At 48.7% G+C, this 16,335-nt stretch overlaps 1 protein-coding gene across 1 annotated transcript in view; it reads left to right on the plus strand.

The window, feature by feature from the left end:
• Cdh13 (cadherin 13) overlaps positions 1–16,335 on the plus strand; it is a 1,011,337-nt gene that overhangs the window by 960,831 nt on the left and 34,171 nt on the right. The window contains exon 11 of the mRNA XM_034522532.2: positions 16,154–16,296. Coding sequence (XP_034378423.1) covers positions 16,154–16,296 — 143 coding nt within the window. The remainder of the gene's footprint in view (positions 1–16,153; positions 16,297–16,335) is intronic.

Below are 16,335 nucleotides of genomic sequence, written 5' to 3' on the forward strand. Positions count from 1 at the left end.
ACCACTCATCATACTACACACACATCCCACACCACACTCACACACCACACACACATACCACACACACACACCACACACACATACCACATACACACCATACACACGCCACACACATACACCACAAGCACTGACAGAAACACTACGCACACAACACACACACACACAACACATACACAACATCTCACAACACATACTAGATAACCACAAACATGGCTTTCAAAGCTCGCTCATGGAGAGCTCACTGTGTACACCACAGCTTCGGATGGCTCCTGGTTTTCACTCTGCAGCAGCCCAATTGAATTGTTGACTCAATTTTAGTCCACTGGGGGCTGCTGAGGAAGGCCAGGCTCCTGAATCACACTCTTGGCAGGTGCCATATTTCTGAGCCCTGAGCTAAGCAGTGACCTTCTGGTTTCACAGTAACTAGAGCTGGGTGACACTCATAATGAACAGAGTCCACTGAGCCTTCTTAAAATATGGAGAGAAGCTGAAATCAGATGGAAGTGTCATTTGAATCAGGGTACCAGAACTCAGTGATCAATCTCCCACCTGCCTGATGATGCAGAGACAGGAAGCATAAAGACTTCCCCCTGGCAAAGGGTTCTGAGATGTCTGCATAGGACAGCCTGCCCCATGCCCAGGGCCAGACTGCACATATGATATAAATAAAATTACTCCTGAGGAACACACTGGTGTCTGTTCCAAACCTGTGGAGGCAGCTGCTTAGAAAGGTTAATCCTGTCTTAATGACCCTCAGACTCTGCATGTGGTTCCAGAGGACAATCTCCGAGCTGCTTCTCACTATAAGACGCCTCCCCAACTGCCAATCATGGTAGCCTCTTCTGCCTGGTATATTCTCCTCCCTGGACCTCATAGGATAACTCTCTGCTGTTTTGGTCCCAACTGTGCTTCCCTTTGAAGCTTTCTTGACCACTCCCTAAAGGATCCCTCCTTCCCCCTCCAGTCTGAGTCTAGGGCCACATGCCTTTGAATGTTTAAGTTGCCAAGGCAGGAGGATGAGCAATTCAAGGTTCTACTCAGCTACATAGTGACTTCCAGCCCAGACATTGTCAAAAGAAAGAAAGAAAGAAAGAAAGAAAGAAAGAAAGAAAGAAAGAAAGAGAGAGAGAGAGAGAGAGAGAGAGAGAGAGAGAGAGAGAGAGGAGGGAGGGAGGGAGGGAGGGAGGGAGGAAGGAAGGAAGGAAGGAAGGAAGGAAGGAAGGAAGGAAGGAAGAAGGCAGGCAGGCCCTTCCAAGTCCCCCTCCCCATCACTGGTACCCATATCCCATATGTTGGCTTTCAGAGCACAGGTCACTCTCTCAAGTTATCATATTATCGCACCCTCCATCATAGCGTCCCTTCCAGAATATAAGATCCATGAGAACAGGGGTTTTCTGGACAGTTCTTTTTCATATATCCAAGGTGCATATGATCTGTATCATATATGCTGAAAGAATGAGTGTGTGGCTAGGCAGGTACATGCACCCATGCACCTATGAATGCATGCAGACATATGTGTGAATGGGTGGATGTATGCATGGATGTATGGACACATGGATGAAGGAAATTGAACAAGTTCAAACTGGATCTAGCTGGAAGATGTTTCTCCTTAGTTGGGCCCTCTGTGACTGTATTGGAGTCTGTACCCTATAGCTTCCCCAAGGCTCCCTAAATGTTCTCCTAGATCCCTGTACCCTTCTGTCCACCTCCTGAGAGGACAAAGTTAGTGGTGGATGAGCCCTGCATGGAGCCAGGTTACTAGGCAAGCACACCTGTGGCTCCACCAAAGCAGATCCAAGAGAGATGGGACAGAAGCTGCCCCCGTCAAGGTGGCCTTTGGACCACCTCTGTCTTGCATGGACCAGCCCCAGGGTCATCCCACCCCTGCGGCTCCCTTCTCTTTGACTTCACTCAACAAGTGTGACATTGCCTCTAGTTCACACTTAGGTCTCCTAAACACATGTGACCTCTGACACCAGGGTTATCCAGTCTGGAGGACAAGCTGGATGCACAAAGAGATGTTTTAAGTCCAAGCGCTAAGACAAAAATGCCACTTGGGTGAAGAGTAGACACCATAGCAATGGCATCTGTCAGAGTCTGGGAAGCTCACCTGAAGGGAGAGAGTAGGGAAGGTATCTTTGGGCAGCGGGAACAGTATCAGCAAAGGCACAGATGTTCAAAGCATCTGGAGCTGTTCACTGTGAGGGTCTTGGGGGTCCTGTATGAGCCTTGATCTGCAGGCAACAGGGTTCCCTATGGGCCTGACTCTGAAGGACATTGTTATCTATCTCGTGTTTTAAAAACTTAGTCAAGGCTGAAGTCAAGGGAAGAAAGGAGATCTCATAGGAGTGGACATCCCCAGGCTGGAGAGTGGGTGAGGGAATGCAGGGGCAGCAGATGCTCAGAAACAAGAAGAAATAGAACCAGAAGTCTTTGGGAATCCCTGTGATGGGGCCAGAGAGAGAGAGATGCTAGGTGGTTTTCCCAAGCCAGAGGGTTCCTGCCCCTCCCACCTGTCAATCACCTTTCTCATCACAGTGATCAAATTCCTGACAAGAAACAACTGAGGGGAGGAAGGGTTTGTCCTGATCACCATCTGAGGGGATACAGACCATCAACAGCAGTGGGGAGCTGGGCACCTGGACACAGTTCTGTGGTAGCCTATGCCATCTGCTTGCTCACATCTCAGCTAACCGGGAAGCAGAGACAGGACAGGAAGCAAGATGGAGTTGTGAACCTCAAGATCCACCCATCAGAGGTCCATTTCCTCCAGGTCCCACCTCCCAAAGGCTCTGCAGCCTTTCAAAGCAGTCCCAGCAGCAGAGACAGAGTATCCAAACCCATGAGCCTGTGGAGGGTGGTTCACATTCAGACAGCAGTATAGCCTTTCCTTTTGGTCTGATATGTTTGGAGTTGGATACAGGCTTTGGGGCTGCTTAGAATGTCAGGAGCCTGGGCTCGTCAGCCAATCCCACATGTCAGTGACTGGACCAGCTTCTTCAGACAGTATGGGGAGCTGAGTCCCATGGCACATGGCACATGGCACATGCCACGTGCCATGTGCCACTTGTCTGTACGTTCAGCCCTTAGGAGGATCATTGGGATTTGAAACTAGTCTTGGAAAAAACAAAGAAACAAAAAACTCAGAACCAGAAACCCCTTCCTAGATCCACAAAATCAGAATGCAGTGCCATGGCCTGAGGAGCTGCACCCCTGAACCCAGCAGGTGACTCCAGGAGTCACCACCATGGATAAACAGCATTGGAGGATGGGGGAACAGTTCAGTCTTCATTAACATCTGAGAGGAGAGGTAGGAGCAAGCCACTCACAGTGGGCACTGACATCCCACCCCCAGGCAAGCCTAGGGTCTTAAAGCTCAGGTTAATTCAGACTAGCATATTGGTCCCTCGCACACACTGGCCACTGGTCTGTGTCACTCACCATTTGATTTGTGGACATGCCAGCCATGCAGAGGGCAAGCGGGAGGACACGCCGTCCTAAATACAGGCAGGATGGTGACAGAAGGGTTAGATGCAGATGAGGAAGACAACCTGGGCTGTTCTAAAGGACCCTGCCAGGTGTCGTCGGAAAATTTAAATGGCTAAAACAGGTACAAAGTGATGGGCCAAACATCCGAGTCTGGGAACAGCGGTCAGGACTAATTCCTAATGAGATTTTCCAAACACTAATTTTCCACAGCAGAAAATCAAGTCATGCTCATTTGTAACCCGTCAGGCACAGTGAGATGGGGGATATTTCTTCCCGTGCTGTCAGTTACCGCTCTGAGCCAGTCAGAATACAAAGTAGGAGAGTTGGGCCATCAGTCAGTACTCTGGAAGCTGATAAATGGAGACGCTTCAAACCTAGCATTTGCATTGGCTCCGAGAACATAAATCGACTTCTCATGATCTTACTTTGAAAAAAAAAAAAAAATTACCCTCTGAAGCCAGAGTGAGCAGTTGGTAGAGGCGTTCTTTTCCTGGTTATTTGTTTGTCTCACCTTTAATGGCCATCTTTTCAGTCTGTGCACCCAAGCTATGTTGTAAAAGGTCACATGACATATAGAGGAAATGACCAGGATTTGAGTTTGTGTCCACCCACCAGAGAGAAGTTTAGAACTTTTTCGTTCGCCCATGAATAACGATCACTTGGGGAAAGACTGTCATAATTTTATGGACAGTCAGTCAGAAAGAAATGCATGGAGACTGTCATTTAGGGCGTCCTTTGTTTAACTCCTGGGACACAGGCCTAGGAGGATGAGTGATGTGAACGCCACAGGCCGAGGTTCTGATGGATCCAGGACCATCGGTCTGGGAGGTGGGTAGTCAGCAGCGGGTGATTATTGCTTTGCTGTGACTCGGAACGTACCAGCAACACCTAGAATGTAGGACAGCTGTGTGCTGGCTCCACTGGCAGAGGGTTGGCTCCACGTGTCTGAGTAGGGCATCACGGCAGAAGAGTGGTGGAGGAGCTTCACCTCATCGCCTGTAAGGAGCAGAACGCAAGCGAGGGCCCAGGGTAAAACCCCCAAAGACACTCCACACTGCCCTACTTCCTCCCATTTCTAGGGCCTTCCAAAGTAGCTTCCTCTGCTGCAGACTAAGCCTTGAAAAAATGTGAGCCTTCAGGCAACACTCATATTCAAACCTGCAGGCAGTATTCAAACCATGACATCAGCCCTGGCTAGGTATCTCACATATACACACACATATAGATACACACACATACTACACAACCATGCACGCATGTACAAACCATACACATACACACACATGCACACACTACACATGCGCACACACACATCACACACATGCGCACACCACACACATCTCATCACAGCACACCCACACACATACACACCCAGGCACACACAGGAACACACCACACCACACACAGATACACGCATGTACACACCACATACATACACACATGCACACACTACACATACACACCAGCCCTTTGACAAGCATGCAACAAGGAAAGGAAAAATCAAAATATCTTCATTATTCAGTAATGGAATCTTCTGGAGACCATCATGGGAAGGGGTTTGGCTTGGCTTAGTATTTTTGGCTTTAATAACTCTGGGAAGTGTGGGAAGTCCCTTGAAGGAACTTGCTTGCATATAGCAACTTTACTAAGCTACAGTCCACCCACTGAAAGAAGACATACTGGGGCCAGCAAGAGGGCTCAGCAGCTAAAGACACTTGTCACCAAATCTGACAACCTGAGCTGAATTCACTGAGTCTACGAGATGGAAGAAAAGAATCAAATCTCACAAGTTGGCCTCTGACCTCCACACAGTCACTGTGCTGTGCCCCCACATAAACACGCACACAAAATAAATGTCAAATGAATATTTAAAGACTGTAATTCCTAGTCTTCAGGATTCCTGGCATACTCTTGCAGTCACGTAACCAATGTCACCTTTAATCTCAGCACTTTTTCATCTCCCTGAATAGATATGTTGTACCCATCTTCCTCCCCTGGCCTCCCAGACCCTTGCTCGGGGCAGCCACTCACCCACTGTCTGTCTAGCCTACTGGCGGGGTCTTGGTGCTCCTCACAAATGGGACTTTGCAGTGTGTCATTTCCTTGAGGCCCCATGGCAGAAACAAGAACATGTGAGCAGCTGCTGGGTCTGGAGAAAAGAGATGTTCCTCCATTTTTCCCCTCAACTTGATATCATTTTTTTGTATATTCTGAAATGTTAAAAGGTTTTTACAGCGAGCGCCCTTTCATCCTTCACTCAAATTTGACTGTCACCCTCTGGGTCCAGTCTCTCTGGCATATAGTGACATATACTCTCCCCAAAGATCCCCACCCTCATGGTGAGTCCTCATGGGGCGGAGGGGGAGGACATCTCTGTGGAGAAGACAAACACTCAGCTCTGCAAAATCAAATGTCAGTGTGGGGGATTTGAAAAGTCAAGAACATTAGCAAATTGACATTGGTACTCTGAAAGGCACTGTCAGGTCCAAAGGACAAAGGCCCAAAATAGCTACCCAAGAAAGCCGTGTGTCTGAGATGTGAGGCTGGGGGCTGCCTCAGGCTGGGAGGGCTGGCTGGCGACTCTGCTCACCATGCAGATCCGAGACCCTGGGAATATCAGAATGGATTAAAAAGACAGCAGCCCCCAACCCAGCCTTCCCCTGCAACAGCTCACATTTCAGTGCAGCTCTGGGGACTCACAAGTTTATTTTAAGCATCAACATTGACCTTGCTTTCGGGGGAGGTATATGAAAAACACTTGAGGGAGGATACTTTCCACGTGTCCCCACATGGCTCAGACATTTGACAGCTGTGATTATGCACATAGCCACCATTCCCACCAAGGAGTTGGTTATGCAATACCACGTAGGTGGCAAAGGACAGGGTGCGAGGGTGCATGGGAGGGTAGAGAGGGACACTGGACAGTGAGCTGCACTCTGTGTTGCTCTGAGCCTCACAGCTCTGAGGCTCACAGTGGGAGCCTGAGGAGAGACACTGGCTGTCATTGGCCAGCCAGAGCCTGCACTCTGAAGCAGGCCATTCACTACACTGTGCAGATGTGTGTGTGTGTGTGTGTGTGTGTGTGTGTGTGTGTGTGTGTGTGTGTGTGGCATGTTCATGTGTGGGTGTCACAGTCCTCATGTGGAGGTCAAAGGACAGCTTTTCAGGTCCAGTTCTCTCCTTCCACCGTGAGGGTTCCAGAGTTTGAACTCAGGACATCAGGCTTGGTAGCAAGCATCTCTAAGCCCTCTCGCCAGCCCTTGTTTTCATTTAACTAATGGAGATGGCATTGTCACATAGCACCTAATGTCTGTATGCTTTAGCTGAGGCTGGCATAACAAACTACAGTATAGAGTAGATGGTCTAGACCTAGGAAAAGACTTTTACATGCTCTTGGGGCCAGAAGTTCAACATCAAGGTTGCTGTCCAGCTTTCCTCTGAGGGCTCCTTTCCTGCATGCATGCAGCAGTTCCTCCCTGTCCCCAGGTGACACATGCATCGGTGCTCTTTTACTGCATGCATGCAGCTGCTCCTCTATGTCCCCAGGTGACACATGCATTGCCCCTCTTTTCCTGCATGCATGCAGTGGTTCCTCCCTGTCCTCGGGTGACACATGCATTACTTCTTCTTCTGCATGTGTGCAGCTGCTCCTCTCTGTCCCCAGGTGACCATGCATCACTGCTCTCTTACTGCATGCATTCATGCCCAGGTGACACATGCATCAATGGAGCATAGACAAAAGGAACTTTCTGGAATCTCTTCCTATGAGGATACTAATTCTGTCTTCCCAGAGGCTCACACTGTGACCTCACATATCTCTAACTGCTTCTCTCAAGATACATCTCTAAATGTATTATGGGATTAAGGCTTCAGCAGCAGGATGGCTAAGGGTGGGTGCCAGGATCTCTGGCCTTCCCTCCCTTGGTGGCATATCCTGGCTTGTCACCATTAGAGGTGGCTTGTGGCTCTTGTGACCACTGAGATCCCTGGGCCTCGGAAATCCCATGAGCTCCCTGAGTCTTATGCACCCCCTCCTCCCTCAAAAAGGGAAAGGGTTTGGTAAGAAAAATGGCCCCATCAGCTGGCAGAGAGCCCAGGGAGATCATCTGACCAGTGTGCTGGTATTTGCAAAGATGGATGCAGAGATGTTAGCGTGTCACGTGTCTGCACCATGCATGCACCAACATCCTGTAGAGAGATTTCCTAACCCACCACCACCATTTCAGACAGAGTCAACTGGCCACATCTGCTATGATGTAATGTCTGCACTGTGCCCCATTGATTGCCTAGGTAACTAGGCATTTTGGATAACAGTTATTAACTTCTATGTAACTCTTCTCTAATAGGGATGGTGAGGACATCATCGCTGATGTTTCTGCTTAACAAATGTGGGTGGCGCTTTATCCCCTGGCCTTTTCTCATATAATATCAGTCACAACACAAATCTGTGTAGTCAAGGCTCTGCGAAGTCCTGCAAAGAAGGAGGGCCTCACCCAGCTTCAGTCCAGGACGCCTTGGGTTTAGGAATCTCCCTCTATGCTTCTTCAGGCTAGACTATTTGAGATGGAGTTCTGTATCAAAGATTGTACAGCCCAAGTGTTTCGCTTACCTTCTGCTAGAACATCAGTTTAGCAGCTGTTAAGCCTAGGAATCCTTCTGGGATCTCCTGAGACTTTAACTACAATTAGATGAAAATTTCAAGACAAAAAAAAATTGTATGGTGATATCCTCTTTTTAACATTATTTGTACGCTTTTTAATGATGTGCGTGTGTCTCTATGTTTGGGTGTGTGCACATGAGTTGCAGTACCTGTGGAGGCCAGAGGAGGGTGTCAGAGCTCTGGGAGCTAGGGTTACAGACCACCCCCCCCCCAACATGGGTATCAGAAACTCAGCTGGGTCCTCTCTGAGGACAGTATGCACCCCTAACTGCTGAACCATCTCTCAAGTCCATCATAGCCTCTTTAGAAGATCTAACCATCAGGAGGGCCCAAAGAACCACCTGGGTTCTTCCTGAGTTTCCTGTCAGTCTAAGGGTAGTTGATTCACTCAGCAAGTATGAATTCTCCTATTCAAGATGTTAGACAGAAAGACAAAAATTAGCCAAATTCTCTTACACAGATGATCCAACTGGCTCATGGGAGATTTAAGTACCCTGAGATGTATAGCAGATGCTTCATGTAAACTGAAACGGTAAAGGTTATGGCTCTAACAGGTGGCCTTCATGGATCTTTTATCTATCCAACAAACACTTGCTGATGTAACCATTAGGATCAGGCCCTAAAGATGGCGGAGAACATGGCAGATGCACTGTCCTGACTTGGTATTTGCATCTTAGAGGGACTACAATGAGTAGGTAATCACAAGGCCAGTGTAGTCACAGCTTCCAGTCACCTCAGTCCCTTCTGGAGAAGATAACTCAAAAGGAAGGCTCAAAGGAGATGGAGTCTCCATGGTATTAGTGGGACCAGCTGGGAGGTGACATTTGAACTGGGACCTGAAGAGTGATGACAAACCAGCCAGCCCAGGAAAGGGGTGGGACAAGGAATTCCCCATGGATATGACAGATCACATGAACAGCAGAACAGAGTTGTGGGCTTCGAGTGGGAAACAAGATAAATCAATGGTGGGAAGTAAGTGAGGATCTTCCATGAAGCCAAAAAGTTTACTGGTCCTTGGGTCAATCTTAGAGCCTTCTCATATCTGACTTTTGCCCACTCACTCACAGATTCACTCATCACTGGTCAAGGTCTCATAATGAACCAGCCTTGGCTAGTCAGAGCCTATGTGAAGAGCAGTAAGTTCAACCTCTCTCAGGAGTCCAGCATCTTCTGGAAAAACTTCAGTATCAAGCTGTGATGTTCATATTAAATGTCAACTTGCTGCAACCCAGAATTACCTGAGAAGGGGGTATCAATTGAGGGATGGTCTGTGTCAGGTTAGCTGGGGGCAGGGGAACATGTCTATAGGAAATGTCTTGAGTATTAATTGAGATGGAAAGTTATACTCTGAATTTGGGTGGCACTATTCCCTAGGCTGGACCCTGAACTGTATGACTGAAGAAAACTAAGCTGAGCAGAGCAGCAAGCAGCTGGCAGGGGTACCTTGGTTTCTCTCTGCTCTTGACTGTGGATATGGTGTAACCAGCTGCCTCAAGCTCCTGCCTCTGTGACTTCCACACAGTGATACACTAGACACTGTGACTGCAAACCCCATCAACCCCTCTTCCCATAACTTGCTCTCAGTCTAGATGTTTTATGACAGTGACAGAAGTAGAAACCAGAACACGGGGAATTGGGTCTCTTGTCAAAGGTGTGTGTGATCCAGACTTGATCTCCCTGCCTTGCTCCCTGTAAATGCCCCACCCCCATAGCAAAAGGCTGTGGGAGGCACTGAGTGGAGTGGGGATGATGGTGCAGCTGCTGTGCACTGCAGGAAGAAAGCTCCTCAGAGTCTTCACAGAACAGGTATAGGCTCACCCCCAAGAACCCTGCCACTGTCCCTGTAGCCAGCCTCCCCCAGGAACACAGCATCTGCCAATGACAGCTTAGACACCCATCATGAGAAGAGACTGCCAGCTCAATAATGCATCTTGCTGGTCCAAACCTCCTCCTCCTCCAGGCAGCCTTCCAGACTATGTCTGTTGACCTTCAAGGCACAGGACAGGTTCAGCCATCCATCTTACAAGATGCTCAGCAGAAGGTCGGGTTGTTAGCACCTTCTGGAAGGTGACAAGCCTCTGCTCAGCTTGGTGGCTGATGGATTCTGAGAGCCAGGTGCTGGCACAGAGCCATGTGTGTTCATTAACCAACCCAGTGAAATCTTAGAACAAACACATACACCAACATCCAGGCTGGCTTCTGACCCATCTTCTCCTTTCCTGGGGAAGTTACTGCCCAAGAGCTTCCCTGGAGAATAGCCCCAGTCAGACACCCCCAGGCCAATGACATCAAGAAACTGGGGATGAACTTTACCTGCAAGCAGTGTGATTGGACCCATGTGGAGGAGACTCACCATGGCTATGTGCTATCTGAAACACTGAAAAACAGACCATTCTATTAGTTTAAGGATTGTGTGTGTGTGTGTGTGTGTGTGTGTGTGTGTGTGTGTGTGTGTGTGTTGGCTAACCAAAGAGACAAGAAGACTCCACTGTTGTCAAAAGTTAGTAGCCAGCTAACTGTTCTCCAAAGGGGATAGTCAAGACAGAAAGACAACTCCCAGCAAGAACCAAAAGTCACTCAGAATGGAGGAAAAAAAAAAAACATTAGTGAAGAGTTTAGGGGGGGGGGAATGAGGGTTTTTTTTAAGTTTCTGTTACCCCAACCTTAGGTTCTTCTCACTGTGAACACTGATGGATCTATGGCTGTTGCTTTTAATATCATGCTCCCAACAGTGAGTGTTCTGAGACAACACACCCCACACTCCATACCCAACAAGCTGTACACGGATGAAGCAGTTGTCTTTTCAACAAGTTGAGGGCTTCATCTACCTTCCAAAGCCTCCCCTGGGCTGCTGTTTGCTTCCTCCTCTGAAGTACCCATAAGTTCCTCTCTCACCCTCCTCTTCTGGTGATTCCCCTCTCGTGCAGTAGCTTGTCCTGGGTTTCCTTGTGTTCTCAAACATTCCTGACACAGCTCTGAACATCCTGCCAGGCACTGGCTGCCTGTGTCTTGCTAAGATGGACACTGTTGGTGTTAGTCTGCAGTCTTTGGGCTGCTTTAGTCCCTTGAGGATTTCTCAGGGACTCTGCTGACCAAGTAGAGGCCAAGACTCAGCAAGGTTTAGGGATTGTGAGATAATTCCAGACACAGGAAGGAGTTCACTCAAGCCCGGCGTATAAAATATTCAAGGGCAGAGGAGTCCCATGGGGCTCTTTCATATCTGTGTTCTTAGACCTAAGATGTGCCCACCAGCATGAAATACAACACATGTAAATACAGGGGAAAAGAAGGGAAATGAAGAGAGAAGGGATGGGGAGGGGGGATCTGCTGGCATGTTGTTCCATGCCTACAGTCCCAGCAGAAGGATGGAGAATGGCCACTAATTTAGCTTTGACTATGTAGTTAGTTCTAAGCAAGCCTGGGCTAGAGTATTGGACTCTATCTAAAAAAAAAAAAAATACAACATAGATAATAGATAGATAGATAGATAGATAGATAGATAGATAGATGGGTGGGTAGATAGATAGATAGATGATTGATAGACAAGGACCTATCATACATAGAGAAACCCTAGAAACCTTGTACACATCTCAGCTGGAGAGCCAATGACATGGAGCAGCCAGATCATGTGACCTTCTCTAGACAAACAAAAGCTGGTCTGAGCCTGGGGGACAGAGAGCCAGGTTGGAACCACAGTTCCACCATCTAAAACCTACTGTAGTACTTTGGACAAGTGCTAGTCCACTCTGAACCACTCTGAACCACTCTGAACCACTCTGAACCACTCTGAACCACTCTGAACCTGCTTCCTCTTCTGCAAAATGATGCGATGGTGCATGACGAGGCATCTCTGGCATTGTGTGGAGTTATGGGCATGCGCTCCCACTTAACAGGTTCTGCAGGAAGCAAATACTGAAGGCAGAAAACACTTGTGGCCCATTGTGAAGGAAATTGTTCTCATGGCCCTTGCCGTGAGTGTGATCACATAACCACATGCATAATGATATTCTGTTTCCTTTACTGGGATGTGTATTATTCACTTTTCTCACCGCTGTGACAAAATATCTCACAAAAGCAACTGAAGGAAATAAGGGTCTACTGGGGCTCATGGTGTGATGGGAAGGCGTGGCAGCAGGGGGGGTGAGGCGTGGCAGCAGGGGGGTGAAGCACTTGCTTACATTGTGTCTCCAGCAGGGAAGTGGGGATATGAAAGCCGGCCCTCAGCTCACCTTCTCCTTCTGATTATATCCGGGATCCCAGCTGTGGGATTCAGCCATCCGTAACCAGGACTTGTATTCCCTCCTCAGTTCCCCCATTCGGGAAACACCCTCATAGATACACCCAGAAGTGTGTCTCCATGGTGATCTAAATCCTGTCGGATGAACGATCAAGAGGCATCACATGGTGGCCATCACTCAGGGTTCTCCACATGTAGCCATGGATGCTAACTCCTTGTCTTTCCTCTGATTCTCCTGTTTTATACTCTTTGTAATTGTCGGTTGGCCCACCCTCAGCCTGCCACACTGCCTGCACCCAGAGCTCCTGGAGCTGGCCCCCGATCCTGCCTGTGCCTTCCAACACCGACACCCACACAAGGCCGGGGCTTGGAAAGAAGTCAAGGCATGTCTGCAAGGCTGCATTATGTACTGAAATGAGCTCTGCTCCTAATTTGATTCTTCTCTCTCTCTCTTTTTTTTATTTTTTTCACTCCTGTAACAAGCAAAGTTCACATTACAAATAAATTGCCCGGAAATTTCAATTTAATAAGGCATATGCGTTTTTCGGGTCCAGAAGCACAGAAAACATTTTGCAGGGCTGGTATTTTCATACTGAAAGGTTTATTAAAAGGACAGCTTTGAAAATGTCAGAAATTTACATAGTGTGTCTGGCCAGTTGGCTCAAAAGGGCTGATTTAACAAAAGTACTCAAGAGCCGTGACGTGGAAGAGCCTGTTGGCAGGTGGCCTTGAGCTGAGGTCCCCTGTGGGGCAGGGAGGAAGTCCCTGCCACTCCCCGAGTCAGTTTGGATCCTGTGGGTGGTGTGAACTGGCACAGGTGTGGGACTTGGCAGTGTTTGGCAGTGAAGTAGCCTTGGCCTTCATATTCATTAGGTGTGTTCTGACCAAAAGCAGCAAACAGAACAGTAAAAGCACTTGAGGTACACATACACTCTCAAGGTGCTATGGAAGAGGCACCAATTAAAACTGGTAAACACAGGAAAGCAAACTCAGATGATCTCAGGAAACAGGTAAATAAATGAGTATGGACGGCTGGTTGTTGGCTCTCTCTCTCTCTCTCTCTCTCTCTCTCTCTCTCTCTCTCTCTCTCTCTCTCTGTGTGTGTGTGTGTGTGTGTGTGTGTGTGTGTGTGTGTGTGTGTGTAGGTATGCATGTATGTGTAGGTGCCTTAGACCCAGGGCATCTCAGGCTACTAGCGCTGGGAGCTCTGTGGCACTGTCACTTCTGAGATCATAACACCATGCACTGATGTCAACTCAGTGCCTCTGAACAGGGAGACAGCAAGGCAACCTGTGAGTTCACTGAGGAATCACAGTTTCAAAAGCCAATGGTAAATGGCATTGAGAGAGACAGCAGCCCCACTGGACACCAGCCTGAAAAGCTGGGTGGCTTGATTCCGTTTTTATTTATGTTCTGAACTGAGGCCCGTCGTGTGGGAATAAAATACGGCCCATTTAAAATCCTCATTATTTTAAATCTACTGAGCCACAAGTCATTCCTGGGTCCACCGTGAACCTGTCACCTGTAAAATGAGAAGCAAATGTCAGCTCTCTTTGCATGCTCCTGCTGCACAGTGAGTCCCACTGAAAGAGAAGAGATGCAGCCAGCGCGCTGAAGGCTTGGTGGTGCACATCTCCAGTCTCAGCACTTGGAAAGCCAAGATGGAATTTGGGAGTACGAGGCCAGCACGCTCTACACAGTAAAATCCTGCTCCAAACCAGGGGCTGGGATGAAGTTCAATGGTAGAGTCCTTGTCTAGCAAGTACAACTCTCCACGTTGTCTTCAGTCTGACTGTAGGTACCCCACTTGGCTCTAGGGACAGTACCTACCCTTGAACACGAGGAACAGACAGCCTGCTGGGTAAAGTCCAGGCCCTGGAATCCAAGGTACTACTAGCATTGAACTCAATCTCTACTGTGCCTTGGCTGGGCTACTTCTGTTGGGTTGCTAAAACTTTAGTTTTTGTTTACTGTGTCTTAAGAACAAGGATAATAGGGTTTGGTAGGGTCGTTGTGAATCACAGAGGCAGAAGTGTGTTACTCTGCAAGTGTAGCCCAGAGCCCGGCATAGATACAGATTCCTTGCTTAGTCTGGTTGACTTTGACCTCATCCTCACATCAGAGAGCTTAGACAATGGCCAAGATGGCTGATCCACACAACCCACAGCCGGCCACAGCCGGCAAGGACCTGTGTCGGTGATTAGTGCCACGAAGATGTCACACGGGGTTTCTGAGAGAAGCTGTGGAGTGGGTCTTGAAAAACAGTAGAGTTTTGGCAAACCAGGGTGTGAATCGCTATTGGATGAAAGGCTGATGTCAAAGGCAATGTGTTCTCGGGGGGTAAGCCTCTCATTTTTAAGGAACTCTGAAGGGATCATTGAGAAAACAGGGACATGTGAGAACTGCAATGGTCTGGAGCCATCTCTCCATCCCTCCCAGCATGGCCACCACTGTGAAAACCTTGTTCCCAGGGTTCTGCAATACAGGATAGTTACAGAACATCACATGCAAAGATGCACAGTGGCCTAAAAGCTACAGCCCTCTTGGGTGCCTTACATGGAACCTGAGACTCATAGGGACTTTTTCATATGCACAGACCCTGCCATGAGCTGTCACCAAATCACAGCAGAGAGCTTTGCCCTGCTGGGCTTGGCACAGAAGACACACGTCCTCTAGACCACGCCTTGGTTTCCTTATCAGTGAAGGGAGCTGATGATATCTCTGGGCCTGCCAGCTTGGTATGCAGGCTGGCAGACACTATGTCGGTATGATTGTGCCAGGTAAGGTCTTGGTGTGATACAGGAGACTGCTCTCCTATGATTATTATTATTTGGGTGCCGCACGCGGATGCTGTCACAGGAGAGACAAGACCAGAGATCTACCTTGGGCTCTCTTTCTCAGATACCGTTCACCTTCTTCTTTGAGGCATTGTGTCCCACTGTCCAGGGTCTCAAATTAGGCTAGGTTGTCTGGCTTTTAAGTCCCATGGATCCTCCTGTCTCTGTGTCCCTAGAGCTGGGATTACAACATGTGTCACCACTCTGGCTCGGTTTTTTTCCAAGGGTTCTGAGAATCAAGGTCAAAAATCACATTATCAACTGAGCTATCCCCCATCCCGCCCATCTGCCACCAACAGCACACAAGCCCTGTCTCTGCAGCAGTTTCAGAATCAGGGACAGCGGCTGCCTGTAAACATGCTCTGGTCCTCTCCAAAATGGTATCCTAGTGACCGCCTCTGACCCTATTTCCCTCCTCTGCTCGCCCCTTCCATTTGTGTGCCCCCTCCTTTCCTGCCACTTCCTCCCACTCCTGCCTTGGTTCAGGTGTGACGAGTTCTGTGAGGTCACTGGGGTTACCGTTTTTTCGAGGCAATGACTGCTTCAAGCGTCAGTCTGTCCTGTCTGTACCTTCAATATGGCTCATCCTCCGCCTGCTCTACAGGAAGAGTGTACCCCAGGGTGTGACAGAAAAGAGCCTGGACTGTGGCTGAGGAGAATGACTGTGTAACTTTGGCCTCCGTGAAAGCCAGGCAGATCCTAAAAGCCTCCTCGTGTGAGGTCGTCGCTAGCAGGAAAGAGGGCTTTCCTGTCACCTGTACAGCACTGGGCATGATCAGAGCAGCCTAACAAATGAACAACTGGAACAGAAGGGTTTGGGGGTTAAGCATGGCCTCGGACTGAGCCAAGGAGCCAGGGCTCTATGCTCAGTATATACCTCTTCCCTCCAAATGGGATGCAATCTGATGTTTGGGATATTTTCCCCCTCAGGTACTCTGTTTACAAGGACCCAGCAGGCTGGCTGAGTATCAACCCCATCAATGGAACCGTCGACACCACAGCTGTGTTGGACCGAGAGTCCCCATTTGTCCACAACAGTGTGTACACTGCCCTGTTCCTGGCCATCGACAGCGGTGAGTCACTTGGGAAGGACGATCGGGGTTCATGTGTCA

This window comes from Arvicanthis niloticus, chromosome 18 (genome assembly GCF_011762505.2).
Source record: "Arvicanthis niloticus isolate mArvNil1 chromosome 18, mArvNil1.pat.X, whole genome shotgun sequence".
NCBI classification, from domain to species: domain Eukaryota; kingdom Metazoa; phylum Chordata; class Mammalia; order Rodentia; family Muridae; genus Arvicanthis; species Arvicanthis niloticus.